General features: G+C 35.8%; 1 protein-coding gene across 3 annotated transcripts in view; it reads right to left on the bottom strand.

Moving 5' to 3' along the window:
- Positions 1 to 24,462, bottom strand: part of DPYD (dihydropyrimidine dehydrogenase) — a 691,841-nt gene that overhangs the window by 382,301 nt on the left and 285,078 nt on the right. For all 3 annotated transcript variants that reach the window (XM_036235253.1, XM_036235254.1, XM_036235255.1), the window contains one exon: positions 12,819 to 13,029. In XM_036235253.1, the coding sequence (XP_036091146.1) occupies positions 12,819 to 13,029 (211 nt within the window). The remainder of the gene's footprint in view (positions 1 to 12,818; positions 13,030 to 24,462) is intronic.

Here is a 24,462-nt window from a genome sequence, read left to right as displayed (position 1 = left end):
AGCTAAAACATAAAGGATTAGAGTGAGCCAGCATGGGAAGACCTTGAGGCAGATCATTCCCGGCAGAGGAAAGCTCTGCAGAGGCGTTAGGATGAGGTGAGGTCGATGCACTTGAAGAGCAGAAGGGGGGATTTATGTGGGTGGAACAAAGCAAACAAGAGGAGAGGAGGCCTGTGAGACAGGCAGAGGCCTGATCGAGGAGGACTTTGAGAACTGGGAGGAATTTTATTCTAAGTAAAGCAGGAAACCGCTGGAGGGTTTGCAACACGGGAATAAAATGATATGTCTGTTTATAAGGTTGATTCTGGTAAGATTATATGGCGGCAAGAGTAAAAGCAGGGTGACCAGTGAGGAGTCTGAGTCTATTCTTCTCAATGTAAGTGAATGTGTCCAGCATCTGACAGTTCCCTCAATAGGAGGACTTGCTGGCCTTTGGATGACACTTTACATAAATACCACTTTCATATGCTTTTGTCTTTACTGTGAATTTTCTATAGGGACATTTAGAATAAAGCAATCATTGCATTCAATTCATCCCGACATTATTATCCCGATATTTATCCATTTCTTCATTCATTCTGATGGGGTTGGGAAAGGCCGACCCAGCATGTGCCACTTTGGCACTTGGACTATTTTCAGCTGAAGACAATCAAGGTCCAAAAGACTCAGGAAGAGCTTTTTAAACTCCCCCTTAACTGCCTAAGAGAATTTAGATAGAGGGCCTGGTCCAGGAACAGAATTATCACTAAGTTCAAGATGGCTTATAAACCTCAATTGCCTGAGTGCCTATGGGTCTCATATCCTTATGAGGCTCCTATATATACACAATTTGTTTTTTTCTTATTACTCCGTATTATATCAATTTGATTGTTATGCCAGCCACAGAACCTAGAAGGGTAGAAGGAAAATTTTTCTATCCCTACGATTCATTCATTCATTCATTTGTTCATTCATTTATTCAGTGAATACTTGGATCTGTGGTGGATACATTGGATTAAAATAAAATATGCTGCGGTCTTATTGTCAATATAATTTTGAATATATAAGCTATACAAAGTGAAATGGGAAAAGAGCAGACACCATAAAGGACACACATACTTAATTACATGTTCCAACTGTGTGTGAATGGAACATATTTAATCGAAATGCTCCTTTAGATTTCCAGTACCCATTGGCTTTGGAATAAAATTCAGATACCTTAGCCTAACCCTAAAGATATTTTGTGAATTAGGAATAGTATGTTTTTCCACCTCTACCCTATTTCTCGTGGGGCACCCTATGACTTAGTCAAAGGAGCTACACAATGTATGTATTGGTTTCATTCACTGTAATGGAATGTGCTTTCCCCTGTCTCTGTTCTCTTAATTCCTGCCCAGTCCTTGTCTCTATTACAAACACCACTGCTTCTATAAAACCTTCTTTGATTCTTACAGCTGGAAGCCATCTCTCCACCCTGTACGTAACACTAGCAGTTTATCTATTTCTCCTTGAGTCACTTTTTATCTAATAACATTCTTATTTATGTGCATTTTCTCCCTCTGTTAGACTGCAAACTCCCATACACAGGGAAAGTGTATTCATTCTTGTGTACCCAGATCCTAACGCAGAATCTTGTATATTTAATAAATACAAAATGAAAGAATGGGAAATAAGGTCCCACTAGTGTAGAGAAGGTAGGAGGGCAGATTAGACGAGTGTCAAAATTAAATTGAGGTGATTGGCTTAAATCCCACCATGGGGAGAATAATTTCAGATCTTAAAGTATCAGAGTAATGTAATGATACTGGTGATACAGAAGTTCACCTGGCAGCAGTGTACAAATATAGGGGAAAACATTGGGCCATATTAGTCCGAGTGAATTGTCAATACAGTTTCCAGAGGGCTTGGAGCATCATTGGATATTTGCCAAACACATAATGCATAGTATGCTTGACACTCTCATGCACTTGTATGGGGAAAAAATTGGTTATGTAAGTAAAAGTCCTTTGAAACACTATTCGAAACTTCATAATTTAAAAATACTGTAAGTATAGCTAGCATGTAAAAAAGGTTGGCACCGGCTAACATTAGTCCATATAAAGCTTGGGTGGGGTCCCTGATGTTAGAGGAGGGATACCTAATAAATTTACACATACACATTACATTTGAATCAGGTAGTTTCCACGTTTGGAGGATAGATATTAAATATGATTCAATGTAATTTTTCAACTTACAGAATTATGGCTTACATTTACACAGGTCACTGTCTAATATCACCAAAGACTATCTTAAATAGGCATATTGTTATTTTTATTTTGTGCTTTGAGCCAAGGATACAAAGCTAAGTAATTAATAATAATAATCTCCAATACAGAATATATATTACTAAGAACATTAGTATAAAACCTAGATCATTACTTCATAATTTACCTAGATTCTGCATCTTGATTTTGTTTCTCACAGAAGCTTAGTGTAGTTCAACATTTCACAAGAATATTAGGTTTCAGAATAAGCTGTTAGTATATCATAAGCTAACTAGTATTTAAAAGACAAATATAATAAGCCATGGTCAATAAAACTCAGGACATCTATGCCACTCACTATATATTGAATAATAAATGGCTATGTTTTATGATTTCTATTCTCTGAAACAATTATGCTATTTTTTCCCCCATTTTCTGCCTTCTTTCCTAGGCAAAACTTAATACATGCCTCTGCTCTACTTCTGGTATGTAATCTTTGATTTGTTAGAAAACTACTGATTTATCCACTGTCTCCTTGTAAAAATGCATACGATATCAACCTCTAGTGAAACCTGAAAAATAAAGATAAGGGAAGGCTCTGAAAAGAGCTATTCACTGGGGGAAACAAACCTATTCCTATGCAGTATTAGAGGGAAGTAAAATAATTACAGAAATATCATGTCGTGCTTCAAATGGATGTCTACGGCAGTTGTAAGTGATGTGATGTTGATTCCAAATCACTTTCAACACTCTTATCAGTTTGCCCTGCCTCCTTGTCACCTCCACCCTTTTAAAATAATTTCAAAGAACAACTGGGCAAAGATTCCATTATTTCGGATGGTTTTTCTGCAGAAATGCCAGTACTTGTATCAGATTCCATCCCTTCATCCTCACTCTGCACAGTATGGAAAGTCAATATAAACCTTTCAGCCTGAAAAAGAACCTGATAATTAGGACAATTTTTAAGAAAATGTATACAGGTTTACTATTGGGCTCCGGAGAATGGTTCTAGCACAGACTACAGTTAAAAGCAAGGTAATGTATAAAAAAGACTAAAAAGGGCTCATGCTCAATACAAGTGAACCTATAAAAATGATATATCAAAAGTGTTGTTACTCAGGCATTGTAAAATGAATTAACAACATAAGGAATCACACATATTAGCAAATGGGGGGGGGGGGGGGCAGAGAACCATAGAGTAGAAACTGTTCTGAATGTCATGTCCTCCTTAAGATACTGGCCATTGGAAAAGTAGCAGTAGCAAAAGCTGACTTTTTCCTCTTCTTAACATGGGAGGTGAGGTGCTTTGGGATTTCCAGAACAAATCCCACATATACTCGTTTATCATGCTTTCAAGAAACTGTTATCTAAACTCTATGTTGTAAGGGCCTGCTTTCATTAATTCAATGAAGAGCCATTGTTCTTGGCACTAGGTTATGACGGTAAAAAGACAGACAAATGCTATATAATGATTCCCAATGTCTGCTTTCAATCATTCTGTTTTCTTAGTTCGAACCTCATTTCCAGTTGTTAAATGGATTAGCAAATTCAAATGCAACACATCGCCATCTCTCTCAGATCTGTTCTACCTGCTGCATTTGTGAGTTCTATCAGCATCTGAACATCGGATCAGGCTCCCACGCTAGATACTCCACATTCAACCTCTTATCAAACAGATGACCAATCCTGACTAATCTACTTTAAAAATATGTCTTGATTTTGAATGTTCTCCTGTAGTTCTACCTTCTCTACCTTAATCTGGCTCTTAATCAGTTGCCACTCAAACGAATGAAAACAGTCTTTTAACTGGTTTCACTGATGCTATTTTGCCTTAATTCCAGGATATCTTTTCAACACTACTGCAACCATGGAGCAACATGCTCATTCTACACCCCGATTTCTCCTTCCATGTCGGGGAACAGTCATTGGTATAACACTCAAGGCGTCTCTCTGTATCTTACTTACCTCTCCTTAAGAAGCTGAAATTAGGAATTATAATCAGTGAATTTGGAAGAAGAAATTACGCATGTGGACATCACCCTTGACACGCCTAGAGTTTGGGAGCTGCCCATTTACACATAGGTTCTTCATACTAAAATTCTTACTAGGGCAGCTTCCATCAGGGGACCTACATCATTGGATCATATTGGTTACCGGGTAACTGTTCCTAATCCAGGCATGCAAACACATTTGCGTTCTGATACGAACCACCTCAAAGGTGATTTCACGGTTTCTAATTCCCAGCTATTTTAAGAATATTACAAAAGGAGTAAAATCTGAGCAGAAACAAGGAAGATTTGAATTACCCAAATTACTTTGTTAACAGTGAAGATCTCTCCCATATTTAAACCTCCCCATTTGTCACCTAATGTCTATTGCATAAAACTCAAAATCCCCAGCTCTTGAGTCCACATAAATTTGTAGCCGAATTTTCTGCCATCTTCTTTACCCACTGTCCACCCTTCTTTCATCATCACCCTCTCCAGCTAAACAGAATTTCTCACCATTGTCTGGTCATACGAGGCCGTTTGTCAGCTTCTACTTTCGAGTGTGATATTCCCTCTAACAGAGAAACTCCTACTCAACCTCTAAAACCTAGTCCAAACATGATCTTAAATTTGCACATTATGTTGCAACAATGTATTTACATGCCTGTTTCTCCCATTAGCCTATGAGCCCTGCAGGGCAAAGACTCTTCTACTTGGGTTTGTATTCCTAGTGCTTATAACACAGCCGGACATTGAGAAATGTTCTCTGCATGATGAATAATGAGAAGGTGAATAGTAGAAATCATAAAATAAAAAGTTCATTTTAGAAATAAAAATAGAAAATTCAGATCTTCATTTATAAAGATGAGAACATGCATGAAATAGGTAGGCTGATGACAACTTTCTAAAGACATGCTTTTTAAAAAATATAGCTTTTTAAAGTGACTGTAAAATGACTACTTAATCTAACAGTGTCGTGTTGAGCGAGTTGCATAATGTCCCTGCGGCTCCCTCCCTTCCACCCCCATCCCACCTGGAAACTCCCACACAGCACTCAGACTTCAATTTACAACCCACTTCCTCTAGGAAACTTCTGTAAACCCTCAGACTGTATTCTGTGCTTCCCAGCACAATTTATTATAATCGTGAGTCTCCCTGTTAAACTGCATTCCTGGGACAAGGTCTTAATTTGTATTTCATCACTTTATCCCCAGAACCTAGCTCAGTGCTTGGGACAGCAGACCACCAGAAAGTATTAAAAAAAATAAAATAAGCCTGTTAAGTGACAGTTCTAGAGTATGCGCTTTCTTAGGTTCCTTCCCGCACGTTTGTAAATATAAATATGGGAAACCCCGACACAAGATTATTGTATTGTAACATATCCAGTAAGTTACACTAGACTGGAACTTTATTTTTCAATTCTATACCATCCATTCTTAGATGTATTAATCATTAGAAAGCCCTTTCCTCGAATGCTTTTGCTGTTAATTAAAAAGGTCTCCTAACTAGCAATGAAGTACGGTATTCTTTAATCTATTCTTTGAAACATTATTGTAAATATTTCTGTTTATAAAAAATGTTTACAACAGTGAAAATTTGACCAGTTATGACAGTTTCTCAATTTGGCCTTCCATTCCTTCGCCCTTCCCTTTATAGTTTTCGGTAAGGCAGGAAAGGATTTAGGCAAGCTGAAGGGCACAAAGTGGATGACCATTGAAAAAAGATGTTGAATCTCCACGTGCCACCAATAGCTTGTGGAGGAGATGTTTTACTGCTTGAAAAATGGATTGTGCTGCTTAAAAAGAAAGGGGATGAGTTATTAAAATGTCTTAGTGCTCCAAATTCCATTAGTCAATTATCGCATGGTAACATTTTAATAGGAATAAAAGAAATCAAACATATTGATGCCTTGTCTTTTAAGCACAAATAAATATTAGTTTTGAGTGACCTTAAAACATTTTTCCTGGGTTTTCTCCAACGCCTAAATAATTAAGGAAAAAACAAACGCATTTGAAAAATTTCCTGATATCTGCACTGTTGGAGTCTTAGGCACACCATTTCTTGACTAACTGGCAAATTTCGAGTTCTGACTTAGCCCAGAATGAGATAAATTAACCCATGGCCTGCAACTTTTTGCAGTATGGGGGCAAGTGAATCAAAGCTACACTTGAAGCTGGTATTGACAGAATCTTTAATTTACCCACGAAGCTTTTAAAAACTTTGTAGAGGGCCTTATAATAAGAGAAACAGAGATTTAAAAACTTTCCTCCCCCCAAAATTCTCCCTTATGGAACTAATTGCAATTAATGTTGTCAAGGGAGTTGGTTTCTGAGGGTTACATTAACGATTCAGAAAGAACTGGGTTTTGTGTCTCACGGTTGTGTCCAATGAAATGAGCCCAAAACAACAACAACAACAAAACAAACAAAAACCACACAGGCACCAGTGAGGTGTGAGCTCCTCTCCCAGAAGAGGGCCCTGTCCCCCATTCCCTCCTTCCCTCCCCGCACCGCCATACATCCAGGAAAGTGGAGTTATCTTCTCATTCTTTCTCCCAAACAGTGCCATACAGCATGTACTCAGTTTCATTGTCACCATTTATCCTTCCAAAAATGTAGACTTTTAATCTTGGTTATTCTATCCCATAGTTTTCAAATACTTAAAACTCAAACTTAGTACCCTCGAAAGTGCTTCTCTCTTTCCTTCTTAAAATAAAAATTGGCAATCATCTTAGATTAAACAAAAAAAATGGTCTAATTTCACCATTTTTAAGAGGATAAAGTTACTTAAAAATCTGCTCTTTAAATATCCAATTTATGAAAACTCAAAATAGAGATTTCTAACTAGTAAAAATTTTTCTAAAGAAATTTCCTTTTGATAGGATGAAAAACATCAGAGTTGATAATAAAATATATGATACGGTTACAAACCATGCAATCTTTTTTCTGCAAACAAAAATAAACAAATATATAAAACATCTTCTCATTTAAAAAATCATAAATATGAGAGCATCTGTTTCATTTATTTACAAAGACATGTTGACAAAGCCTGTGAGGCCTCGGATGAAGTCCTGATTTCTCCAATACTTTTATTCCTATACAGCATTCATGCCATCATAACTCAATTTAATGATCAAAATATGGTTTTGCTAGAGGAGGATAAAAATATCTGAAACTTAAAAGATGCTTACTATGTGCCAGGTATATATCGAAGTGCTTTACATATATTATTAGTTCATTTATTATTAAAACAACTCTAGAAGGTAGATACCATAATCATCCTCCTTAAGAGACCAAAACCATGAAATACAAAGAGACTAAAGGAGCCAGATTTTCCAGCTGGGCAGCGGGCTCCACAGCCCCTGCTCTAAGCTGCTACACCAGACGGACTCTAATTAGTGTAATATTTATTGGATTATAAAGAATGCAACAACTTATGCCAAAACAGGGGGAAAAAAATCAATAGCAATAGGAAAACTGAACTATTTTTAAATATTTTCTAAGAAAAATAAACCAAACCTATCCCACAGGAAAAAATAACTAGGTCTAATAAAATTAGTATCTTAAAATGAATTGAGTCAAATGCAGAAATATAAGGTGTATATCTGGTTCGGGCAGATTAATGTGTTGGTGGCTGTTGGGACTATAGCCTACTACAATGGTACAATCTGCCTTTGGAGGGTTTGCAATCTAGTTGGAAGATAAATTGTAATCTGTTCTAGAAGATCAAAGCATACAGCTTTTTTCGAAGTGGCCATTTGCAGGGAATGAGAAGGTGGCGGTGGTGCGGTGTACGGCAGAGGTACAGAGGCATGGCGGGCAGGGCGGAAATGCCTCCTTCGGTTGTCTGAAAGCGTATTCGAAGACAAAATTATGTCATCTAGATTGCGTAGGAATGCGAAGACAAGGCCAACTGTTACTACCTCTGTTAGAAAAATGAAGCTGCGAGGTCGGTAAACAGTAGCATGTTCTCCTCATCACTTTAAGACTGACGGAAAAGCTATGCACACTTTTACAACTGGCAGTTTGGTTCCAAGCCTAAGAGAAGGGAGGATAAACTAAAAATAAGCTTGAAGTTTCTTCAACCTGACATTATCCAAACAAAAAGAGAGAAAATTCAAATGTTGGTGTCTAGCAGAATAGGAGACTTCCTGTATTACAAAATATATATATTTAAAATAAATAAATGTATATTTTATTATTTATTATTATTATTTATGCCTACAGGACATGGTCTTCCTAGGTGGTCTTCCATCCAAGTACTAACCAGACCCAACCCTCTTAGCTTCTGAGATTAGACATCAGGCTTGTTCAGGGTGGCATGGCCATAGACCAGGAACAGTGGCTCCACTGGGGCATGAACCCAAGACCTTCTGCATGTAAAGGCAGACGTGCTGACCACTACACTATGGAACTATGTCCAAAATAAATAAATATTTTAAAAGGGGAAGGGCAATATTTGTGGGTCAGAAATGCCAGTTAGAGGTATCTTAGGCTTAATTTACTGACAGCCTTTTAAAATCAGTCTCAAACAATAAAAAAAAAAAAACAACAAAAAAACAAAAAAACAAAAACACTCAGTTTAATGTCATTTGAAATCTTACCTATTTAGAGGGAATGGATGATAATTTTAAAAAGAGGAACTACTTTGAGTTTTTCACAGGAAAGACATTAGATAAGGTTAAGTCTTTATTATCTCAATCAAATTAGAAATTGGACACCACACAGCCTTTATAATTTGGGACAGCAGTTAATAAAGGATTCAATTAAATTGTGCTCACAATAAATGCACATATATTCCATACACAGAGATGTGAAATATCTAGTCTTTTGTTACTATTTTCCACTCACTGCTACAATCCAAAAAAAAAAAAAAAGATAGAAATAAAATAGAATTGGATAAAATAATGATGATTACTTATAATTGTCATTAGCCTTAGTAGCAATGAAACAATTAGCAATTATAATCCAAGGGCAGTGCCCAAATTTGTTTTTTAAATTTCATATACTTGTCTTTTCTATAAGCTGTTGAGGCACTTAACATTTTTATTACAGGAAATGTATAGCACAAATATATTGGGTCCTTAATCCTAAATAAAGTTATTTTATATTTTCATTTGTGAAAAATATACATTAAAGGACTTGCAAAAGTAATGCAGTATATAAGAGGGGAAAAAACAGAGATTAAAAGTTTAATATCCTACTTTAAGTTACCTTTACAAATATATGTTATTGATATAATTGAGACACTACAAGTATATTCATTAAAAATATTATGGTAATCAGAGAATGCTGAGAGTATAAATTATCATTGTACTTCACGTGTCTCTGTCACGTTTTATTTCATTCCTTGAGTTCTTCAGCATATATTTATATCATGCCTTCACCAAGGACTGAGTTACCACTGTGGAAGTGTAGGAGCTTTAACCTATAGCACAGGGTAACATCATGAACTTAATGGGAAGAAAAACTGGAATTAGACATTTGAATCTGGGATAACATTTTGAACTTTAATGACAGGAGAACGATGGTAGCATTTACAGTAATAGCAAAGTTGACAAGAGATCTGCCTTAGGGAAATCTGATGAGGTCATCTTTCCTTGCTTTGTGCATCTCTGTCTAAACGTATTCTCCACTTGGTAAAATAATTCTTTGTTTAAAGGTCTGCCTCCAACCGTGGTCTGTAAGGTTTTTAAAAATGCTTTATTCATCTTTGTACTCTCCAGAATATGACTTGACACCTGGCATTCATTCACTAGATACTCAGTAAATGTTTGTCACATGCATGAGCATAAATATAGGATAGAATGTCTTCTGAGACATGAGAGTGGAGAAAGAGATTTTGGAGTCATTTTACACAGAAATGAAATGGTATCTACTGTAAGCCTAGCCACTACCTGCACACAGAAGTTGTTCATTAGATATTGCTTACAGGAATGAATGAATGAGACAATCAGTTCACCGAAGGAATTAATATATTAATATATTAAGATGAGAAAATAGGCAACTTTGACCTTTGGAAAGTATTAAAAATTAATAAGCTGGAGGAAATAAAGCAGTCAGTGACAGACTGGAGAATTAATAGTTAAGAGAAAAAGCAAGAAAATAGAGTGTCATAAACAATAATTATCTGTTGCAGTTTCGTTTTCAAAGCACTTTTACATGATTTCATTTTAATTCTGACAACAGTCCTGAGAGGTAGGGAGAGAAGGTATTATTATGCTTGTTTTTTTATAGAGGAAGAAGCTGAGGTGCAGAAAGGTTAAGTGGCTTAGAGGAGAGCATTTCAAACAGAAAGAAATATTTAATATTGTCAAATGCAGAAAATAGAATAAGGACTGAAAGGATGTCACTGAGGTTGGCATGAAGTTCACTGGAGCCAGTGAGGTTGGTAAGGGATGAAGAGAGGTGGGAAGGCAGGGTGATGTCTTAAGAGTTTTTAAAGACAGAAATTTAATGTATTAAAGATAAATGAATTAAATGATATAGTCTTACATGTATATCATAAGGGCCTCACACATAAATCACACTGCATAGTTATCAGGATGGGATAAGATTTAGGATAGAAGAGGAAAACATGAATACGTTCCTTTCTTACCCAAATGGAGAACTTTGCTTCTTGTAAACTGATTTTCACTATGCCTATTCTGTGCGTGCACATGAGTTTTCTGACTTTGAAATTACTATTGTAAGATTTTAAATGATATTTAGGTAAGATCTTGATAAATTTCTAACAAATACTAATTTGCTATTCCCCTCTCTTTGATGTTTTCCATTTAAAAAGCAGAGGCGAGAACATTCCAGTGGGGCGGAGGCATGATTGCTGTTTCACAGTCCAGCTCCGCTCTCACTGGAAAGTAGCTTATTATTAACGTGAACATTGAAGGGCCCTGGTAACACAGGTAATTCTATTTAAGAATACATTTTCAGGAAGTTTATTATTTCAAGTCAAGAAGAGAGGGAAAAAGAAAAAAAATGAAGAGCTATTTTTACTTGACTTCTCTAAATCACTAAATGTATGTGGGGTAACATACACAGGTAAATCTGGAATAAAATACATGAATTTAAATTCTGGAATGATTTTTTCAGGTAAACATGAATAGATCAAATCTTCTTCTACTTTACATTTTAAATACTAAGTTAAATCTTCCAGTTTACACACACACACACACACACACTCACACACACACATTCACACTCTAGCATAACCTTAACAAAATCACATCTGAAATTGCAAAAGCTGTTTTCTATGATCTTCTGAGTCACATTTACTTAAGTTTGCTTAGAAAAACATACATTTTTCTTAATAGTAGAGTTGTCAGTTGTGGAACATAAATTTAGATAAGTAAGCTAAATTATTTTTTGATAGGCGAATCACCAGCGGAGTTGATGGTTAAATATGATTCTACTTTCTATTCAGCTTTTGGTGATGTGAAGAACAGTAAGAACAGTAAGAATTTTTAGATAATAGGATGCAATTTACTCCTTGTTTCCTCCCCCTTCCCCAAACTCAGCTAATGAATAAACAAACCACACTGTGACTGTGTCTATATACCACATAAACATCTAGATGAAAAGTGATAAATTCAGGCCATCATCTAGCTATTTGAAAACATTTATCTTGATGACATTAAACATCTGGATGTTCCCAGATATGGAGATGTTTGATGTCCTGCAGATAAAATATTCTGATGACTGGTTGAAGTTTTTACTTATCTGTTGCATATAAATGCATATTTACATGCATATAGCTCTCCTTGTTGCAGACACAAACTGGAATTTTAGCATGGTTATAGTACAAAGTCACAGACAGGAATTGTCAGATTGAGATTTTTTGGTTATTGTTCTTAATCTATGACCTAGAGAAACGTCTTTTATTTTCCTTTCGCTAAATAAAAGACTTAATCGGCTTTCCAACAGTGTATATTAAGGTAAACAATTTGCAAAATGAAGGCACCTAAGCTTTCATCTTCAGTGGCACACAAAAACAGTGTGGGGGGAAAATATAACACAAAGTAGTATTAACTAACTGACTTATTACTCGGTTTAAATGCTATATAAAACATTTCCATTTCTCGTCACTTTTTAAAAAGCATTTTGTTCTTAGCATGTCAATTTAGGCCATCCAGATAAAATGACAGGAGTTCAAACTTCCTAAGTTGATAATTTTGATATTTCTAGTGGTGGTTTGGCATGGGGTTAGTACTAAATACGAATCCTATTTTTGTCTATTCATTAGATCCTAATTTTCTGAATCATCGAAGATTGGCTGTTAATTCTCTGTCACATTTTCTTACTCTAGGACTAATTGAAGAAAAAGCCATTTTTATAGAAGAAACAAGGAAAACAACATTACAAAATATAATGTATATTTTGATTATCCGTTTAAAAGAAAGATTAACATTCTTCTCCATTCCCACACTTTAAAAGTAATCCCGCATAAGCATTAAATAATATTTCTAAGCCTTTTAAATCAAGATTGCTTGCATTCCATACTAAAGGAAGAAAATAAATGTTAAAGTGAAAAACAGTTCCCTGAAAGCTGGAAACTATTATGGCACTAAAGTAACAGACAATTGCATAACACATTTCAGCGTCAAGCACTCTACCTTCAGGATCACTCAGAACTGAACCAAAGGCACTGATGACCACGTCGGCTTTCAGATGGACTAGCTGATCTTCATCTTCATTCCATTTCCCAGTTTCATCTTGCTCTGTCCGAACAAATTGCATAGCAACAATTCTTCCACCTTTTACTATAACCTTCCGTGGGGACAGGAAAGGCAAAAATTCACACTTCTCTTCCTTAGCAAGCTCCATCTAAAACAAAACAGAGGAGAGAAAAAACTTGAAAATGTTTCTTCTCCATTGAACATTTGATTTTTCGATTGTACATACTAAAGCATATGATGTTTACATCAACATGAATTTTTTTTCTTTCACCAAAGCTGAGATTGTTATAAGCCATTTACAATTTATAAATCTCTGAGCAGGAGACGTCTCAGACTGGAGCTGCCATGTGGCAGTTTATAGATCATGGCACCACCAGGTATTTTTCAGCTTTTGGGTGTCGTATGCCCTGTGGTTGTGATGCGGGAGGTTTCTGACTACAGTAGCCAGGTCTCCCCATGCTTTCATTTCTGTAGGTTAAGATTCTCTCTAATCAAACCACACATGAAAATAAATACTTCTGATGATTACCAGGCTGCAGATTGCTAAACTGGAAGAAAGTCAATAAAGTGGGTGAACCAGTCTGTGTAAGTACATGATTAGAATATTAGGCAGGAGAAAAGAAGACTAACGAAACTCTGTGCAACAAAGAAATAAATAACATTTAAACTTACTTTTGTAAAAATGTAAGTGAAAATTTTAAGAAAGAAAAATAACATGCTCCTTTCGAAAGATTCCTTGTCTCCCACATCTCTTAAATAACTCATTTTGCTGTAAAAGGGATCTCTTCAGTTCTTGTTTGTTTTCATGACCATGATGGGATGTTTATCAACATAGAATGTAAATATTTACTTAATATTTGCTTATTCTCCTACCTACTGTTTTTGGGAACTCAGGCTTTTGTGAATGTAATCCTAATTAGTATGCTAAAGGTTCTTTCAAAACATGTAAAACCATCCTAGTAAAGAGGCTGAGGGGTGTTGAGTCTCATCCTCCCACCGCCCCTGTGGAAGACAGGTATGTTCTCGGTAGGAATCCTGACAGGTGAGGTTGGGAAGCTGTGTGTCAGGCTTCAAACCAGGAATTATCTGAGTGACATCCAGATGGAAAACCGAGACAAAACATAATTTGCTCAACGTTGTCATCATGCCATGGTGCCACCTCTCAGCACTATTCGTAACTAGCGGTTTCATTTTTTGCCACGCATCAGGGTCACCTAGAGGGCTCGTTAAAATAGACTGCATGTCCCCTCCACCCTGCCCCAAGTTTCTAATTCTATAGGATTGGGTGAGGTCTGAGGATTTGCATTTCTAATGTATTTTTCGGTGATGCTGTGCTGCTGGTCCAAAAATGACACTTTGTGAACCACTGTTTTAATTAGACCACAGCTGACGGGCTCTGAACTTGGTTGTTCCATACTATGTATTCTCAAGGGGAGTAATATTGCCCATGAAGGAGTGAAAATTGATTTTGGGAAAAGGAAAAATTCTTAGATATTGTAATATTTTGTGATATACTCTAACCCCTACCAAAGAAGCCACAGCATATAAACAGATATCTGTGGTATTAAAATTACAGTGATGAGGGAGATAGTAATTAGGAAAATAAGCCCTAAAGATTCCCTAAGGAGACAATGATAAAAAAAAATTGATTAATACTGGTCATTAGTATATATCAGCATGTATTCAGTCTATGTTCTATTTAGGATATATTTTTTAATATTGGCTTTAAAGGCTTACAAACTGGATTGCATAACTATTATTACACAGTATTTCTCTTTTCATTATAAAATAAATAGTTAAATAATATCAAATAGAATAGATATGTGGGATATTGTGACTGGTAAGTATGGCTTACCAGTCAATGGCTCTAAAACTGCTCTCTGTTTAGACAGAGAAACTGGAAGTAACTGGAATTGGATCAGGTTGAAATCTACATTTCCTGTTTATTTGGGACAGTCACTAAAACTCTGGCCTTCAGTCTTCTCATATGTAAAATGGGGATGATAATTCCTAATTAATTAGTATGTGGTGACACTTAAGCAATTCGGACATATAAAGCTCCTAAAGCAGAACTTAACATACAGAAGATACATATTTGTAGTTGAAAGACTCTGAATTCACAATTTCCCCTCACCCATTCTTCAGACTATTCAATACCACTCAGCAAAAAGATTATGATTCCAATGGGAAGGTGACCCAATAGCAAAGGTTAAAAAAAAAAAGGAATGGCTAAGGATGAACCATAGATTCCTCTTTTATTTTCTGCAAAATAAAAATGTATGACTACTGGAAGGCAAACTATTCCTTAAATATTTCAAATTATAAAATAAATATGACTCCAGGATGTCAGATACGTATTCTGCATCACTTTTGTCACATTTGTGTAATGTAGCACCTTCTAACTCATCAATGTATTCCAGTTTATTGTATTCTAAAAATGTCAAATTTTAATGATAATGTCAAACTTGATTAACAATGTCAAATGTTTACGGTTTGAATAAATCAATTCATGATGCGTATTTATAATGGTATTCCCTTCTGTGGAGGACAGAAATAAAATTCTGGACTATGCTGGGATCATGTCTCAGATTCACTTAGGATCTGTTGTCTCATTCTTCTTTTGTCTATTAACAGATAGTACCTATTATCATATGTAAATAATTTTATGCATTTTGACAAATTCAGCATTAAGTTTAGAAACAAAAATTAAACCCTACAAACAAGTCAAAACTTTTAAAATGAAGATCATCAATGATGTAATGTGTGAACATGCATTTGTAGCATTCTTACCATGTTTTTGACTTCTGAGGGCCTAAAAAGTATATACAGTCATGAACATGAAGAAACTGCATTTTAAGATATTCTCAACTCATATAATAACTTTCCATATGCACCAGGATTGATAATTTGTATTCAGACATTTAGTATTTGTGCCAACTGTCTGACAGTGCACAGAAGTCAGACAGTGTGAACACTGCCCCGCCACACACAGAGATTATTACAAATTTCTGCTTTTGAAATTTTAGAAATATTCTTTACTCTCTAAACATGTAAGAGTAGACTATTAGGCAGCAGACATAAGTCACACCACTTCTTACTATTTTGCTATTAAGAAGCTATATTTTCCATTTTACATAAGAGAGAATAAAACTTTTAGAGGAAAAATTTTATAGGAAGATGTCTTTGAACATAGTAATCTATTTGAGAAGTACTGATATAATATTGAGAAAAGAACTGAGATATGATTCGCTTTAGGAATTAGGGAAATGTTAGGAAAATCAGAAGACAAGTAAGATAAGTCATATGTCAAGTAAAATATCCTTTCAATTATTTGTAGATAACAGAGGAATTTACTTTTAATATTTATTAGTCGGTCTAATGAGAGGATGATTAAAATAATAATACTTATATAGTAGGTATTTTTTAAGTGCTTTACATAGAACTAATTTTATTCTTTACACAGAAGGTATTTTATGACCCCTATGTATTAGGGTTTTGTTTTTTGTTTTTTGTTTGTTTGTTTTTTAAATATTTAGCTTTAAATCAACTTTTCTAACTCAAAAGGCCAATAACACACTGTACATCATCCTGATTTGTAGATTTATCACCCAAACTCAGGCACTCTGCCACTTGCTGGCCTCACAACCAACTCTGTGCAGGAAGAACCGTTACTTCCTTTTTACAGAAGAGAAACTGAGGCTCAAAGGCACCAAAGATATGTTGAGGGATGACAAAGCTTAGCTACAATTCTGCAGTGGATGAAACAAACTCCTATGCAATATTCATTGTATCCAAAAACAGCAATTGTAGAATATTTCAAAGAATAAGACTGAATGGTTCTTGTTGTTGAATTTCAAAATTGGGCTAATTGGAATAGGAAAAGATTTAGTCAAAGGAAACTAAAGGTCAAAGGATAGCCTGGATGAAGGGTGCCCTCAGTGGGAAGAGGACATTCCAGCTTCTCAGTCTAAGTAACTTTAGAGGCTACTATAAAATGAAATACAAGAACCAAGTGATGGACCTGTGAACACAATATTATAAATGAGATAATGGAGACTCCCTGAGTCCAGATAAAGAGTAAGTTTAGAATAAAGGAATACTACTTCATAAGTGGGTAGTAGAGGCACATTAGGTCAAGATATGAAGGTGGGGAGTTAAAACAGAATTTAAAAAAATTTATTTGTTAGACTGTAAACTCCTCACAAAGTTTTCTGAGTACAGAAAAAAGATATATCTTATTTAACTTTCTAACCCCAGTATCCAGAAGTGATATTCAAATACTTACAAATGATGAGCAGAAACAAATGAACATTCAGATAAATGCTTGGCAAACCAGAATGTACTCCAGCTAATATGAGACATGGAAGGGAATCAAGTGCATTTAAGTCCTATGGGTGCCTATCAAAGTGAGTGACACACAGCAGATCTTGAAAAACATTTTGTTTACCAAGACGAATGACTAATATGAAAACCCAAAGAACCCTCAAGCCAATGAAAGGACAGCCAAGTAGTAGTACATCTTTGAAGTCAATGGCTACTAAACACCCATCCCAAAGCAAGTAACACTGGGCATGCAGAAGACATGCTGACTGACCAGAGCCTTCTATGTCGTGAGGTTTAAACCAAAATCAAATGGTGTTCTTTTTCAGCCATCAGTCACACTGCCATGAGAAAAAGATGGACCAGACTGACCAGTGGTCTAATCTCATGCAGTGGGCCTCAATATTTTATTGTCCAAATGAATTAACCCTCTGTGTTAAGTAGTTCACAAATGTTGATGTCAGTGCTTCTTAATACTTAATAGTAATGATCATTAACAATCAGCAACTTTGTGAGTTTGGTAAATGCACATTTGTGTTCATGGCACACATATTTATTTCCACGTTTGATGGCACTTGTTCTTATGAGGAACTACTGGTATATTAAGCAAACAAATAAACCTCCCTTGGCCTTATCTCCATCAATAATAGCTCAAAGGAGTAAAGGAGATCGCATCTATAAGCTTCCATTTTTGAGGTTCAATAAATCGAATTGTTACTTCCTTTTCACATCATATGTGGAAAGTGAAAAAAAAAAAACACTCCTCTTAGCTTTGATTTTTTACCTCCATATTCATGGAAGATTTGTGGTTGATGCTGAGTGAAATAAAAATAGAGTGCTATAGCATGCAATAACGATCATCATTTTAATGATTAACTTTATGTAATGTGATGATTTGGTCTGATTAATATTACAGGCATCATACTGTGGAAATTATGAAACAACTTAATTTGCTATAATTAAAAGCATGATGTCAACTCATTTTTAGATTGCATATAGGCAAAGTAAGCATAGGTTATAAACTATAATGAGCAGAACTTAAAACCAGCATACATTAAATTCTAATATGCCAAAGTTTGAGAAACGATATTTTTCATAAAGGTTATTCGCTAATATCTACACATTTAACAAGTTATCAATTCTACATGAACACAAGGACCACAAAAATGGTATTTCAAAACAAAAATGTTTGGTAGTCTGCTTTGGTCAGTGATAATCCTGGAAAATATTATATTTTATTTCATCATTGTTAAATTATTTGATGTACCACAAACATTTATAACAACGTGAGTCCCATTCATTCACAAATTTGCCAAACATTTATTAAGTATCTCTTACTTACAAAAAAATTGTGCTAGGTACTATGGTTAATTAAAGAATCCCTGCTTTTAAAAATCTCTTAGAGGCAGACAAATCACTAATTATATTCAGTGTGATAACATAAAAATTCTAAGGACACATATGGGCATTTTATACGGCAGTAGTGTAGGTCAAGAAAGGACAGCCTGGAAAAGGTACTATATCAACTAATCTTGAAGGCTGCATAAGAATTAGTTACTGGTAAAAAAAAAAAACCGGGAAGTTCTGATATGGAATAGATGGTCTTGTTTTGGTGAGGAAAAGAACATAGGAGGGTAAAGGAGTTTATCTCAAGAAAAAAGAAAGGACAGTGACCTGGTTAAATCCACTTGTAAACATGCATATCAGCATTTGCAAGTGGGCCCTTATCTTCAAAATGCTTTTGGTAAGATACACCTGTTAGTCTAGGATTACTATGGTCAACAAACATGGAAACTATAGATTTATGGAGCATCGCTCTCTATAAAGAGTCATATAAATTATGTAATTATTGGAGTATAAGCTGGAGATGTTTCATAGTTAAAACATTTTCTTTTTGCGTGAGCTCCTTATGTTATTTAGACACCAGACATTGAGCTGAAGTAAAGCCCATCCTGATGCAGCAAAAGGGAACTTGGAGAACTGTGTTGGTGGTCCTGTACGACACCTTATTTACCCGACACTTCATGTTTATTTGTATCCTTGAAATTATTTAAAAAGCGTGATGCAGATTATATCTCTAATTCACGTGAATCTGATTTCACAGTCCAATCATCTGGTTATTCCTGTTATGGAGGAAATAAAGGGGGATAAAAAAAGAGACAGTAATTTCTGCCCATCTACTCAATCTCATCTTCCTCAATTTACTAAATAGTTCTTAATATATCCTGTGCTTTTTGATTTACACACACTCAAGTCAGTGGTGGAATGCAGAACAACTTCGCTCTGCTTCCTGCTCTCTGAAATATACAAGAAGATTCTGCAATTATTCTTTGCTTGGGCAAAAATGTTTGCTGAAACTACAAATTGAGGTTCCTTCTTTTAGTACCTGTTATGGTGTTATGAGCTTTTGGTTTCTTCTTATGTTATGCTCTTAAAATCAAAGAATCTTGAAGAGAAAGAAATATGAGAGTTGTACAACACTTTGGATAAATATAGTTTCCCCTTAACTATTTTATTGAGTCACTACTGAGCTACAAAAACCAGAAATGCAACGCAAGGGATTTCTTAGAGGCCTGAAATGCCTTTGCACAGGTATCATAAAATACATCTTTTCTAACAAGTAGGGAGTATTCTTAAATACTACTCATTTATATTGGTAATGTTTTCTTAAATCTAACTAGCTCTTACTACTCCTTAGATTTTGCTACAGTCAAGCTCTTCTGGTAGCTGTCGGAATGTCTCACAAAATTATCTCCTGCATAACTTTGGTGCCTTTGCAATAGCTTCTTCGATCTTGAAATGCCTCTTAATACAAATTCTGTATAAATCATAATCCTCTGTGTTTTTATGCAACCTGCCAATATTCTCTAATTCTTACAAGTTTTTATTAATTTTTACTCTTTAAAAATTTCTTAGTTATATTTCTCTCCCTTCTCCCCTTTTCCTTAATTCTCAGTTATCTTTTAAGAGGCTAAAGACCAGGAATAACTTTTATTCAGTATTTTAATGCTAGGTTGATTTTGCAATGTTATTAAATGATGCTTTTTAACATTTAAATTCAAAATAAAATGACAAAGCTATTGGAAGTCATTTTGGGGTGTATGTGTATATATAGAAATTATATATTTTCAATATTTAATATTCATTTAAATTCTTCCTGCAAGGTTTTTGGTGCCCCTAAAATATTTATTTATTCAACATTTCTCACTGATCTGCTACACTGCATTAGCACTGTTCTATATTTTGAGTTAGATACCAAGGTGAATGAGCCAATCCACTTGAATGAACTTGCATTTCAATCTGTAGGATGAGTGTAAAAAGTAACAACTACCCTGTGTGATCAATGCTATCATATAGGAAGCATAAAGAACAATAAGATTTCACAGGAGGGGGAAGTTCATTGGGAAGAAATAAAGGATGCTTTCAAGGAGAAAATAACATTTGGAGCCGATCTTGAAGGATGAGTGCAACTTTTTGAGAGAAAAAAACGCTTTTAAAAAGAATGACAATTATTTGTTTTTACATTAATTCCTGTGTGGTTTTCATTTATGTTTATCCTCTGAATTGTATGCATGACCAACATGTATTATCAGTTCATAAGACAAGAAAAGAATACGCTAAAAAACTGAAGTGAATATTGTTAATGGAAGAAGGGCTTCTAACTTTCACCTGAAAGTTTCACATAAAGTAATAATAGCACATCATTTAATAAGGCTTGATAACAACTCAATACCAATTTAAAATATTCATTGTTGATGAATTCGTGTGTATGTATGTATATATAAATGTACACATACATGTAAAGGTGTGTGTATGTATTCTTGTTATATAAATATATTATATAATACATAATATTATATGTATTATAGATATAAATGATTGGTGAACCTTTTTAAAGGTAGTTTTCAGCTCTACAGATGTTCCTAGTCATCATAATGTAGCCATCACTTGGGAATTTTAAAAAATATTTAATCTTTTAAAAGATACAATCTGGGATAGGCATAGGTTTTTGCTGGCCCCTGGCCTAGTAAGTTTTTTTTTTTCCCCACTCACCATCTGAATTATGTAGTGTAGAATGCTGATAACTTCATCCGTCAGCTTCCTATTTATCCATGTTCTGAACACAGTAGAGTTTACCTCACTGACTGGCTGGGGATATGTTAATTTCAACTCAATTCAAGTGCAATATTTATAGATATTGCCAGTGTTCGCTACAGAGCTGCCATCGTCAGATGAAGAGATAGAGCCTTCCTGTCCAGCTTCCATGTCATTCACATACCTCCCTCTCGGCGTTCAAAACAGAGAATTCGAGGAGTAGAAAAAACTTTGGGCAGACTCAGACTAGAGTATATCACCTAGAACCAAGTAGTCGTAACTTTTAGTTCATTCCTTTTCACTTGTGCCAATCTGTCTGCTCATACTACACTAAAGTTTTATACTTTTCAAAACATAAACACGTGCAGATCCTTAGAATGTCATTCTTATGTCATCATGAAGTACTGAAGGTGTACCTCAACTCTTAGTACCAGTGAGCTACTAACTACCATTAATTAACTTATGTGCTTGGAGGCATGTATGTGTGTGTATGTGTGTGTGTGTGTGTGCGCGTGCGCGCGTGCAGGCATCTCTGAATTGCTGATCATACTAACAGGTCTCTGTCTACTTCCCTGAAGCACCAGCGCAAATGGTACACAGGTGCCAAATGCTGGAGAACTGCCATCGGCACTACCCCGGCTAAGCAAAATTAAATTCGCCAGCTTATAGAGATTATTTTCTAAAAATAGTCCCAGGTTCGTATTTCTTATAATTAAATAAAAAGAAAAAGCATCAACTACTGGTAGGAAAATGCATGTTCAGCCAGAAAGATGTAGTTAAGAAAAACTTTCACATGAGCATCTGATGTTGAAAATGTGAGGGGGAGCTCAACAGATCACGCCACATGCATGATCTCTATGAGGTGTGCTGTGCAGTATCAGAAAGATTCAACTAAAGGGCACATTCTTGCACATAAAGATGTATTACTTCAGAATTGCAGTAGTAATGAAGAATATTTTGAATGACAGACCAGGGCAATCTGGTACTGTTATCTTTGTTATTAAAAATAATAAAGTAGCATTAATTATCAGAGCAGTTGACCTCTGAACGCTCAAATTTCTGGAAACAGACATATCAAAATTAGACGGTGCCATTTGGATGATTAAATAGGGGGAGGCCAAGGGCACGAGGCGGAAGTATGGAGAGCCCATTTAAAATACGGCAGATTGAAAGGCATATCATGTTTTGCTGTTATTAGGGAAGCTGAATATGTGAACGATACATTCTTGAAACTGTCTTTGTGTGTGGGATTGTGGGATTAAAACAATTTTGTACCATATTCTCAGTAACCATTAATAAGAACTACAGAGTTCTTCCCCGACCTTATCCTTTACATTTATCCACTCAGGCGGGACTTGAGTCCGACCTTCACGCCTCCTTTTGGGGATTCCCGACTGCCTAAAGCGGTCTTGCAGTTCTATCGGATCTGTCAACAGCTCTAAATACCAGCATTTTGGGGGATTCTGTTATCCTGTGAAATTTAATCTCACCTATTTAAGCTTGCAGAAAGTACTGGAGGGAATTATTAACAGATTTTCCCTCATCTTCTTAGCGGGTAGTGCTGAGTGATTGGCTGCTTTCCCTAAGGACCCATGGCTGAGAGGCGTGAGTTTGTCAGTAGCATCCTATTTAGCATGTGTGTGAGGCCACAGGGGAGCCTAGGGAGACTGAAAGACATTTGGAATCAGAATTACATCAATATGCTGATGATGCCTTCGTACCTTCATTTCATCAAACCTATATCCTGTAGCATGAATACTTTCTTAACTAAGATGGAGAATGCCCCCAAACAGACCACTGCTGATGGCTCTCATCAGACAGATGAAAACTATATCGACACCTTAGAGCAGGAGAACGGCAGCCTCAGCATCACCAGGGACTTTGTTAAAAAAGCAAATTCTCAGGCCCACCCAGACCCAGAATCAGAAACTCTGGAACAAGGGCCCAGCAAGTTGCTTCATAAGCCCTCCAGGTGATTTTGACAAAAACATTGCATTAGAGAAACAGATACGGTTGTCACTGCAGAATCTGCTGGGTGGGGCCTCCTAGCTTTGTAGATTAAAACCTATTTGGACTCAATCACATTGTACTTCATTACCGACCATGCAGTGCACCTGGTCTCAAATAATTCCATGTTAAATGTAAGCGGCCTTTGGAAAAATCCAGAGTTGTCTCTAAAGGATGAGAGAACTATATATGTTCTGCATTTTCCTCTCTCAAAAAAGCATCTGAGAATTAGACTGCAGCCTTGGATGTGAACATACTCACGTACCTCATGGTTAGGCCTTTTACCAACAGACAAATCATGTTATTCCCAAATTGCATCTAAGAGCCCAAGCCCATTAAATGACACACATATTTGAGGAAAACTAAATTCTCCTGTTTCTCAAACTTTGTCAACTTTAAAGAAACCAAGTGTGGTTGTAGTTTGTGTATATTAGGGCTTGAAAGCATAAGAGGAATAGGAGAAACACAAAAAAATTAGGTATGATACTAAATTCTTCATATTGGTTAAAAGTTTGTCCTAGAACATATTTTCTCAAAAACCCTATCTTGAGTTAGAAACACACTGCTGGACCTCATCTTGACTTTTCAGTTTCATAAGTGTTACCACTGCCACTTTATGGGCCCCTTTTCCAACATACACAAAATGGTCATGAGGGATAAATGTGGAACGCACGCTGTTAAGTCTCCAGCCAGTGACCCAACTCTGGAATCTATGCACATTCTCATAATTCATTATTTATTAGTCTTTCTCTCATGCTGAGGAATTTTGCCTAAAATTACCAAATGAACCTTCAAAGGCCCACTGCTGTAACAGTGATCTAAGTTGGGAGAGTATTAGCCCTTTTAACGCTGGAAGGCTTGGATGCTGACCCCTCCAGAAAACATTCATGCCATAATGATTTAATTGAACACTTCATCTGCAGCACCCACTGTGCTAGGCAGGGGAAGAAACAAAGTGACCAAGAGAGATGACCATTGTCCCTGCTCTCATGGACCTCACAGTGAAGTCGTTTTAAGACCACATAAATGATTTGGTTTCTTGTAAGCTAATGATAAAGAAACATCCACACATTTGTTCTTCTAGTTGTAATTAAGTCCCAGACCCACTACAGTTTTACTAAGCTATTTGGCAACCACGTGACCTGGGATCTCGATGACT

The sequence above is a fragment of the Rousettus aegyptiacus genome, unplaced genomic scaffold, assembly GCF_014176215.1.
Source record: "Rousettus aegyptiacus isolate mRouAeg1 unplaced genomic scaffold, mRouAeg1.p scaffold_m13_p_17, whole genome shotgun sequence".
In the NCBI taxonomy this organism is placed as follows: domain Eukaryota; kingdom Metazoa; phylum Chordata; class Mammalia; order Chiroptera; family Pteropodidae; genus Rousettus; species Rousettus aegyptiacus.
This window is presented reverse-complemented; position numbering and strand designations above follow the sequence as displayed.